Consider the following 11,278-nt stretch of genomic DNA (forward strand, 5'->3'; position numbering starts at 1 on the left):
CTTGCCTAGGGATGTGCTTCTGGGGTATTATAAACATGGTGCTTGGAAACAGTGATATGTTTGTGCCCTGCCTCCCACAGAATTTGAAGCAGGGATAAAGAATTAGATAAAAGTCCACAGACCGACAACATGGGCATTATTATTGTTCCTCCTCTTCTTTACTATGACAATCAGCTGGAATCATCTTTTCCCTAGAGGTATGAGCCCAATAGTATTCTATTGTCTCCACCTAGCCCCATTTAATTGATTTTATATTATTAGCTTTCTTCCCTCCATCATTTTAGTTTTGTTGTCTCTCAAATAACTAGAATTTTACAATACAGGATGACCTGGAGATTGTTTCCCCAGGGATGTTCTTAAACAGAGACTCAGGCGTGTGAAATAACTTGCTAAAATTCATTCTGCTCTGACAGTCTCTGAGATAACATCCTGGTTTCCATCCATAGTCCCTTTCTGCTGCTTGATAAGAGAACTTTGCCTAATGTGGATAGCACAGGTTTTGCTTTTCTTTTAACACTTCTGTCCAGCCTCCGGCAAGCTACTACTACTCCGTGTGCTCTGCCAAGTGGCAGAGGGAGGGCTAAGGTCTCTATCCTATTCTGAGGTTCTCTCCGAGGTTCTTCCTCCCCTCTTTGAGTTAGCAGCTGATGAAGTGGACCTTAAGCAGAGTTGGAGGCACCATTATCCTGATGGCACCTTTAATTCCCACTCTCAGTTCCTTTGTCCCTGGGTCATTGCTCTCCTTGAAGTAGAAATTCTCAAACATAAGTGACATCAGAACCCAATGGAGAGCTTGGCAAGACATGGATTCCCCAACCCCAGGGATGCTAAATCACTCAGTCTGGGTGGTCCCATCAAATTTTCATCTCCAACAAGTTCTCACATTATGCTGAGACTACACGAGTTAAATGCCTTATTGAAAGCACCCAGGGATTAGGCCCCAAAGCAATCATCTATGGCCTCAGTCCCAAACCTGGAGCAAACACAGAATTCTTTAGTGGGTGTGCAATTAATAGAGCAAGGGTTTTTTACTTTCTATTTTCAATCCCGAGGGTATCTTGTGGATAGACTTCATTTTGCCAGGGGCCCCTCTTCTCCATCCTTTTGTGGGGGTCTGTGCTTCCTAGCTAGGGCACATTAGACGTGGATGGGATCTCAGGTTTAAATAGCAGCTTTGTCTGAGTTCTAAATTCCACTTCCTTGTCTGGTTCTTGTGTAACCAGCTACCTCCTCTTCCTCTGGGGTGGGAGTGGAGGTGGTATAGTAGCTGCAGTTTCCTTAGCCTGACTGCATGAGTTAGACAAGAGTGGTTTCCGAAGCAGCGGAGTTATACAATTCCATCTAAAATAAGGCTCAGCTTAGAGTCTGTGTGATTTGCTTTTAAGATCTGCCTCCAGTGCTTTATTATACTCATTACTTGAGATCTCATTATCTACTTGCAGATTTATTTGGACAAATGTTGTGTGCAATTATGCTCTTTTAGAAAATTGTCTCTTTTATGTACTTGGATGAGTAAAAACTTATACAAAAGTGCTTATACTCCTACAATAGAAGAACCGGCCTAAGTCCCAAGTGTCTAGTTTCAATTACTTATCTTACACTTTGTCAGGAAGATAATTATTAGTATGCCATATTTTGAGGGGATTGAGTTTGTTCATGTCAGCAAGGAGAAACCCACACCAGGAATACTGAAATTAAAAACTATCAATACTCAAATGCTCATACATTCACCTCCTTAATCATTCAGTTTTCTTAAATGTATAGGCAAATGGAATTTATCAGCGTGACTGTTCTTGCTCTTCTGTCTGTGTAGAGCGGCTGTACACCCACAGTTTAGCTTTAGAAATAACCAGCCCTGACCCACACACAGATAGAGACCTGAGAGTTTCCTAAAACTGACTCAACTTCTTCTCAGATCTCTACTGGATAGATTCCTTCTAGAATTCTCTATTTTAAATCAGGTTGCTTGAAAAAAAATTCAAGCATTATCTGTCAAAGTTTAAATGCATTACTTTAAGTCTCAGCTGATACTTTTAAAAACTCAAAGTCTTTCGGATTTAGCTACCACCAACTCCCTCTTCTCACCTCCCACACCCACTCTTTTCCCCATGGTGGCTTCTTGGAGAAGAGGGAAAAGTATGGTATGTGGAACCTCAGGGTGAAGGGGATAGGACTCATCTTCAGGTCCTCTCTCGTCCTTGCATTGGTGTGCCTGGACTCTCCTGATACCTGGAATAAAGATCAGCTTGTCCTTCCATGGTTGGGCTGTCCAGGAGATGCCTCCTGCCTTTGCCTCAAGTGGTGAAAGCTGTCCTTTTGTTCAAGTCCGTATATCAAACATAGCCTTGTGCCAGGCACATTCTCCTTCTCTCACTGAGATCTGGAGGGGCTTATAGACTTTTGGGCATCACACACAAGCCATGGAAGCCAGAAGTGCTGCCTCAAGACCACTTCCACTCACACAATTGTGCTGTCTCCATGGAGGCCAAGTTGGGCATGGCCAAGCCTGCGGCTCAGTTGGTTTATTGAAATATTGCAGTATTTTCATTCTGGTTAGTTACGAGCCACTCTTTCAAGTTCTTAGAGTGTCACTTAGAGTTACATTAAAAAATGGTAGACCTATCTAGAGTAACTCTAGGACACTGCTTGACTTTATATCTAGATTCTGATTGATCTAGATCAATTATTAAATGTTTTGATTACCTCTGAACTCAGACATATATTGGCATTCTCCTCTTGCCTGTTAGTGTAGGTACATATGCTACAGGTAATCCTGAAGCCCACGGCCATCCACTTGGGTGTACTGGGAATTGGTGTACAGTAAGGAGTATGGGGCCTAATATAATCAACATTGGTTTTCTCTTTCCCCTTCTGTAAGTAATCCCAGGCTAAAAAGAACAGACTGCATGAATTTTACTTCTGTGCATAATAGACTTCTTTTATAACAGGGCAGCAAGGATTCTGGACTAATTGCCATTGCCACAGGGTTTTCTTCTTCACACAACAGGGGAGATTCCATTATCTGAGTCCTGTGCAGTTGATTCTTGATTTTCCAAAGCAAGTGAGAAAATCATCTCTCCCCTAAAGCATCTTTTTCCCTAATTCCACCAGGAATAATCCAGTTGTCCCCTACTCCAAGCCACTGTTAGTGACTGATTAGTGAAAAGATCCGGAACAGAAAATAAAGAGGAAAAAAAATTCCCAAACATTTATATGTATTTCATCTGTATTCTAACTTTGATCCTAGAAAGAGGTGTCTTCAATATGTCAATGATGATTTCAGAAAGAGCCCCAATGTGTCTTCTATCATGTGATCTACTATCATGTATACATATGTCAACATAAAATCAATCTGGTGGCATGTGCTTTTTGAGCATCTATTGTTTGCCCAGCTCTTAAGGAACACAGGAAGGCTCTACAATCAAAAAAGCTGAGCTGTTAGCCTGAGGAATATCATTGCTAGCTGGAGTGACATAACCAGCAGTAGAAAACTGTTCAAGACTGAGTGTGTTCAGAATTCTCTTGAATGTGAAGAAGGGACTGATCAATATGGGTTTCAGAGAAAAATCACAGAGGAAATGAGATGTTCTTCATCCCCTGGAGTATACTTGAGAATTGAATATGTAGGAAGAAATATGAACAAAAACTCATATTTGGAAACAGACCAACTCTTTCCAATTTGCACGGAACTTTTCAGGTTTTAGCATTGGAAATCCCCCATTCTAGGAACCCCCTTGATGCTTAGGACTGGTGGCAGTACATATGAGAGCAATGAGGAATAAGGTTGGCTACATAAAAGACAGCAGGTTAAGGAGCATCTTGAAAGGCAGTCTGGTGGATTGTCAGTATATTCAGGAAGGCTTCTGTCATGATGCTGAAATGAAAACATGAGACCCTGTGAAAACAAGTGCCCCTTACTCCTCACCTGACCAAGGGATGCTCCTTGTTCTTCTTTTTCCTACGTGAACTGTGGTCTGTTATAAGCTACAATGTGAGAACCAATAGCTGAGGATCTTGTTAAAATGGAGACTCTGGGGTGGGACTTAAGATTCTGCAAGTCTAATAAGCTCCCAGGTCATGTTGTTGCTGCTACTGGTACTGCTGCTGATTTGAGTAGCAAGACCCTGCATACCATCCCTCTCATCTCTTCAGATACCCTGTCAGCAATCCATCTTCAACATCTACCACATTTCTAACTGCCTTCTTTTGACCTATAATTTTGCTCTTCAGTACAGGGTAGTGATTGAACATCTGAATCCTAGCTCTCCCATTAATTATAATATAAATATATATTTATAATTTGGCTTACTTATCTATAAAATGGGGATAATAATATTTCCCAGCACATTAGTTTCTTGTGAGCCGTTAAATGAGATATACATGAAAAGTGCTTACAGCGGTACCTCACATGTAGTAGCAGCTCAGTGAGGTTTAGCTAGAGTGTACTAGGCATACATTTTGAGAGTGTACTGGGACTACAGTAACAAAGCCCCCAAACTGAGTGGAGTTTTATTCTCTCTGAATTTAATTTAGTCTCACACAGTACAGGAGAACAGAAGACCCAAAATCAAGGTGTTGACAGATTTTGTTCCTTCTGAAAGCTTTGAGAGACAATCTATTATATTCCTCTCTCCTACTTTCTGGATGTTTTTGGTAATCCTTGGTATTCCTTGGCTTAGAGGATTATCACTCTAATCATGGCCTCCATCTTCCTATGCTCTTCCCTATGTGTCTGTATGTCCTTTTTCTTATAAGGACACCAGTCATTGGATTTGGCACCTACACTAATCCACCCTGACCTCGCCTTAATTGAATATAGTTGCACCTCATATAATGACAAATGTACATTCTGAGACATGTGGTCACAGCCAGTTTGCTCATTGTGAAAACATTGTAAAGTATGCTTGTGCAAACTAAGATGGCTGCAGCATCACGAGGCAAAGAATAGCAAGTTTGAATGAGGTCATCCAATGTGGAGACATATACTAGTTGGTGACACAGTTTGATGTTTTGTTGTTGTTGTTTGAGATTTTTTTGTGTGTGTGTGTGTGATGCTAGGGATCAAATATAGGATCTTATGCATGCTAACTAAGCACAGTACCACTGAGATATACCCCAACCCAAAATACAGATTTTAAATGGAGAGGAAACAAGTATAGGAAGAAAGAGAATATGCAGCAAGAATAGGCAAAAAGGAAAAAAAAAAGTGAGGGTTGAAAGCAGAACCCAGAGGAACATCAAAGTCTAAGGTATAGATGGCAGAAGTAGAGACAAAAAAAGAAAAAGAAAATTTAAAAAGGAAGATTGAGAAAGGAGATTCAGAAAGTTATAGAATATCAAGACAGAACTCATACCTTAGAGACTGTATCTTGGATCTATAGAGAATTTTAACTTCAAATATTAATTCTGCACCACTGCTAAACAATGCCCAGTGTACTATTTCCTTTTGGATTCTATCACCACTAACAACTAAGCGGCCCACTGATGTTCTGGTTGGTAAGGCCACCTGAAGTTCAGAGCAGGTCATCCTGACCAGGAAGTGTGCCTCCCAGAAATAAACTAAATCCCGATCATTTAGAATACACAAGCCAACCGGTGTCTAACAGTGCATTATGTTCTTAAAAGGACAGGAGCTTTGTGCAAGAATTTTCAAAGTTCGTTTTCTTTTTGACCATATCTGAGTCCTTAGTATCTGCTCTTTCCCTTCTTAGCTTGACCTCCACCTTAAGGAACTGTCAACCATGTGCTGACATCCGGTTTCTATACCTGCATTTCCACTCTGAGATGTTTACATTGTTAACTTCAGCTGTGCCCCGGGACAAAGGAGCAAAACAAAAAGGGAAGGGGAACCAACACTTTAAGTGATATCTTGGCATCCTAGATAAATGAATATCTTCCGCTACCTCAGACACACTAAAAAAGAGGGTGGCTGTTTAAATCATCACATGGTACATAGAATTCTCAATGTGTTCAAGAGTCTATGCTACAGCAATGTGTACAAAATTCCCCTCACAAATAGCAATTTACTTACACTAAAGCATCATCTGTTATATTCAAGTTATGGGTTTGAGATTTAATGAATAGATTATACATTTAATTTGTGAGAGTTTTTTGTTGTTTTGTAATTTTATGAAAAGATAAAAGCAGCTAGAGTTCAAGCCTTTGGAAGTCAACTCTGGTAGACCTGTAAAAAGTTTTTCCATTAAAATGGATTTGTGCCTTTCCAGTAAAAGGGTCTTGTGACCTCTTCTCTGATGTTTCTGAGGCTGGTTATTGAATTTGAATTTGATGCTCTTTATGTCTTTATTTCTAAGTAAATATATTTATTTTGTTGTATGCCTAGCAGACAGTATTTTCAAAGTGTTCATTTATGGTTTTCCTTTTCTTTTCAGATAAAGCTATCTGACTTTGGTTTCTGTGCTCAAGTTTCCAAAGAGGTGCCAAAGAGGAAATCCCTGGTGGGCACCCCTTACTGGATGGCACCTGAAGTTATTTCCAGGCTACCCTATGGGACAGAGGTAAGGGCAAAACAGGCATTTTTTCAAAAGTGGCAGTGATGCTGTGTTCTGACATTTGGTGACCACAGACAATTGGAGCAATGACTTTTGACACCACAGTTGATTCCCACTCACTGACTTAGGACAGAGTAGGCTGAAGTAACATTGGCCACTACTTGGAATATTACCATAATATTTATCCAGGGGCTTTTATTGCAATCCTACAATGTATATGGGAGTTGGGATGGGAGTCTCACTCTTAAATAGGTTCTAGAGATGCTAAAATTAGCAGGCATATTTCATAGAAAGGCAAGAGGATCAGAGAAAATGGCACAAGTAGAGGTAATATTTGATTGAGCCATAATGACCTCTAATAGAAAAAGATCATGTGACTATCATAACATTCAAAACTACATCCTAATTTATATTTTTTCTGGAAAGCAAACAATAATCTATGAAGGGATAGGACTTGAATAGGTGAAAGTGAGCTGCCACAGGGAGTGAAAGAAAGGCCTTCTAGGGAGGGAATAACATGAGTAGGAGCTCTGAGGCACACAAGGCTACATCCACATGGAGCCCAAGCAGCCAGTTCCAGCTGAGTATAGAGTGTCCACGTGTTATGGTGCAGCTGGTGATTCTGAGAGAGGAGAAGCCTGGGAAAAAGTGGCATGAACCAGTACATGAAGAATGCAGGCATAAGTTAAGGCCGAATCTGCTCTTTCCCTTCTTAGCTTGACCTCAGAGGAACATTCAACTCGTTTGTCTCATTGTCGTTCCAAGAGATAAATTCTCAGCAAAAGTCACTGCCAAGAGGTATAATAGTAATGCAGCATACAGATAAGCAGAGTAATGAACCTGTAACAGGGAAGTACCTGGATCTGGGAATTCATAGCACCCTTATAGCTTCTCCTTGTCCTCCCTTCCCATTCTTCACTCAGAAAGAATTTCTCAGCATCCCTTCCTTTTTTTCTCTCTCTACTCCCTAGAGATGGTTTATATAAAGCAGGGTTTTGTGCATGCTGCTTCAAAACAATAAAGCATAAGGGGGAAATCCCAAAGTAGGTAGGAAAAGAACTATTTTTAAAAACCAAATTATTTAAAAAAATTGGTGTGTGTTTTGCATAGTATGCAGTAGCTCCATGCAGTTTGTTATGAAAATGTCAAAAACTTTTCTTATGATTTTTAAATGCAACTTTATTTTCTATTTTCATAGCATAAAAATTTGGATTTTTGAATCTGCTCTGAAAGGCAGTTAATTACAGAATTTAATAGAGTAAAAATTGAAGTACTGAACTTCAGAATGTTAAGTTATTCATTTATTACTTATTGGTGTGAACTTCACTGACACTTTTTAAAAGCAAAAAGAGAATCAAGGACCTCAGTAATCTAACAAGTCAGCTGATAAATCTGAGTTGCAAATTTTGAGAAGTTACAAATACCATATTAAGTTATGAATAAGTAAGAATCTATTGGGTTCCATGGACACATCCAGCATTTCAGAGTGTTCCCCTTACCTGTCATAACCAGTGTGTTGTGCCCAACAGGTGGACATCTGGTCTCTTGGGATCATGGTGATAGAGATGATTGATGGTGAGCCCCCCTACTTCAATGAGCCTCCTCTGCAGGCAATGCGTAGGATCCGGGACAGTTTACCTCCAAGAGTGAAGGACCAGCACAAGGTGAGTAGTGTGTATTGCTAGGTCCAAAGTAGATATCGGATCTTTCAGCGTCTCTGTGGCTTCAAAGACTGGCATGCCACACTCAGTGGGCAGGTAGATTCTGGTGTAAGAGCATATAGCCTCTGAAATTAGTCACTCAGATTCGAATCTCTGCTCTTCTGTTCATTCATTGGGCTTTGTGATTCAGCCTTTCTGGCCAGAGTTCATATGTAAAATGTTGTGGGATCATTTCATGTTTCAAGGGGCTGATTGGAAGAGTGAATCAAGTGCTCCATTCAATACTGGTAATGTTGGGGTGAAAGACCCCAGATTTCCTATCTCTTACATAACTTACATTCTAGTTGGAGGAGGAGATAATAAACTATAAGCAAATGGATGAACAAAATAATTTCTATGAAGAAAACAAAGCACTGTGATATAATGGTATGCACAGGAGAGGGGATTGAGAACTGGTTTAGGTAAAAGAGTCAGGGAAGCCCTTGTTTCTGACAAGGATTGGTAAACAAGGATCTGGAACTCAAATGGAAAGAAGGCAAAAATCTTGCTGGGGATGTGGCTCAGTGGTTAAGTGCTCTTGAGTTCAATCCCTGGTACCAAAAAAAAAAAAAAAAAAAAAAATGAAAGAAAGCAAAAATCTTGCAGTGGTATGGGAGACCAATGTTCCAGGCAGAGGGACATCAAGTACAAGGACCTAAAAAGCTAAGAAAGAATAAGGTTTATATGAGTATGTCAAAGTGAGCCAGGGACAAGGGTAGAACATGTCAGAGAGGTGTGCAGGGACTGGGTCATGCAGTGATGAAGGGCATATTAGTGTAATACATGTAAGAGACCCAGCAGGGCCTTTCCTAGTTCCCAAAACATGTGGATCTAGGCCAATCTCAGGAAAAATTATGAGAAGTCCAAGAGCTACCACATAGCAAAGAGGTCAGCTCCCTGCAGGGCTTGCTGAGAAAGGGATATGTCCCCAGGACCCTTCTGTAAACACTGACCCAGCCACACCTCCCTCCCATCTGCTTAGTAATAAGAGAGAATGTGAGGCTGTCTTATAGGGGAGAATACCTTGGGGTTTTTGTCCTTATTGTTGTTTTGTTATTTGGTTTGGTTTGGGGGGTTGTTTTTGTTTGTTTGTTGGTACCAGAGAGGGATTGAAAGCGGGGGCACTTAACCACTGATCCATACCCCTCGCTTTTTTTTTTTAGTTTTTATTTTGAGGCAGGGTTTCACTGCTCAGGGCATCACTAACATGTTGAGGCTGGCTTTGAACACACAATCCTCATGTCTCAGCCTCCCAAGCCACTGGGATTACAGGTATGCACTATCGAGCTGGGCTGGGGAGAATACTTTGTAATGTTAGAGTCTCCTCTTTCCTCTCACCTGAACCTCAGGAAAGAGCATTAGATTCATATAGGTTGTGTGAACCTGCAAAATAAAAATAAAAATGAATAAAAATGGAACTACTTGAGCTGAATAGGAAATTAAATTGTTTACTGGGTTGGACTAAGTTTAAATAATGAGAAGTAACAAAAGCTGTATTATAAGAAAATAGTCTTACACCCAATAGAAATGAGTGCCAGTGTTCTTCAAAGCCATCTATGAGAGGTGTCTTTAATCCTAAAGGTCAAAAGCTGGAAACTCCCAAGATTATTTCCCAAATGGATACACAAGGTGTGGTATAATTGGGCAATGAGTACCACACAGCAATGAAAAGGATGAAATTTTGGTCACACACATCGGGAATGAATCTCACATACACAATGTTGAATGAATGAAGCCAGACAGAGAAGGGTCCATGGTGCCTAACTCAATTTCTATAAAGTATAAAAGCAGACAAAACTAATTTATACTACTAGAAGTCTATAGGATAGTTAGCTTTTGCTAGGAATGAATATTGGCAGGAAGGGGGCCCAAGGTAGCCTTCTAGAAACCTTGACGGGAGAAAATAGATGTAAAGATATGTTAAAATCTATTGGACCATTCACTTGGTGTGTATGCACTTGAATGTAGTTAATATATATATATGAAAAAGTACATAGTAATCGAGACTTCTTTCCCTTCAAGAGAGGGGTGTCCACAGAGCCCAAATGATCGTAGTTGCTAGAAAAATAAGACTATTCCATGTTTATACTGTACTTCATTGCCTGTGTGACCAGCACTTGTACATAGTAATCATGCAGTTGTTGCTGTTGTCCCTATTATTACCAGTACTATTTTATTTGGTAAATAAGATTTTATTCTTAATTGTACCCTTATTATTTCAAACTTAAATAAAAACATCATGTGTTAATAAAGACAATGCCTTCTTTTCTTTCACCTGTCTTTCATCCTAATGCAACTAGTTTCTAGAATTTGAAGCCGTTGCCAGGACTGGGAAATGATTTTGAGGACTGGGGTCAATGTCTGTGTTAGTTCTCAGGATGCTATCTGTATGTTTTCACAGGTCTCTTCAATGCTCCGGGGATTCCTAGACCTCATGTTGGTGAGGGAACCCGCTCTAAGAGCCACAGCCCAGGAACTCCTTGGACATCCTTTCTTAAAATTGGCAGGTCCACCATCTTGCATCGTTCCCCTCATGAGACAATATCGGCATCACTAAGGGCATCACTGAGCAGAGGATTCACGTAGGTGACAAAAACTAAGCAAGGATGTGAGAATAATTCAGGAGAACATAAGAAAAACCACAGATCATACAAAAGGCCTGTGCATTCTAGACCAGCTGATTGGTGGGACAGTGCGATGACCGGCAGGGTTCGACAGACCAGGGCATCTTCTTGTGTCTTAAATAGGCATCTCTCCACTGACAGCTGGCATGGTCATTTGGAGTATGGCTTTAATAAGTCATTATTATATTTTTCAGCCCTTCATCCAGCAAATCAGAAGGACTCAGTACAAACTCCGTTATGTTATATCCTAGCCACATGCAGGGTACCGCATAGGATTTTCTATATTGAAAGAATACTTTTCTGGCAAAAAAAAGAAAAATAAATTAAAAAAAAAGAAAGAAAGGAAAACAAAAAGCACTTTTTTCTTAATGGTAGCAGTGTAATGTATTTTGCAATGAATTTGTAATTTTTCTGTACAATAGTTTTGATAATTTATAGTACT

At 40.1% G+C, this 11,278-nt stretch overlaps 1 protein-coding gene across 1 annotated transcript in view; it reads left to right on the forward strand.

Moving 5' to 3' along the window:
• Pak5 (p21 (RAC1) activated kinase 5) overlaps positions 1-10,769 on the forward strand; it is a 114,021-nt gene extending 103,252 nt beyond the window's left edge. The window contains exons 6-8 of the mRNA XM_027921577.3: positions 6,393-6,518; positions 8,042-8,176; positions 10,614-10,769. Coding sequence (XP_027777378.2) covers positions 6,393-6,518; positions 8,042-8,176; positions 10,614-10,769 — 417 coding nt within the window. The remainder of the gene's footprint in view (positions 1-6,392; positions 6,519-8,041; positions 8,177-10,613) is intronic.
• The last annotated feature ends 509 nt before the right edge of the window (positions 10,770-11,278 follow it).

The sequence above is a fragment of the Marmota flaviventris genome, chromosome 2, assembly GCF_047511675.1.
Source record: "Marmota flaviventris isolate mMarFla1 chromosome 2, mMarFla1.hap1, whole genome shotgun sequence".
Classification (NCBI taxonomy): Eukaryota; Metazoa; Chordata; class Mammalia; order Rodentia; family Sciuridae; genus Marmota; species Marmota flaviventris.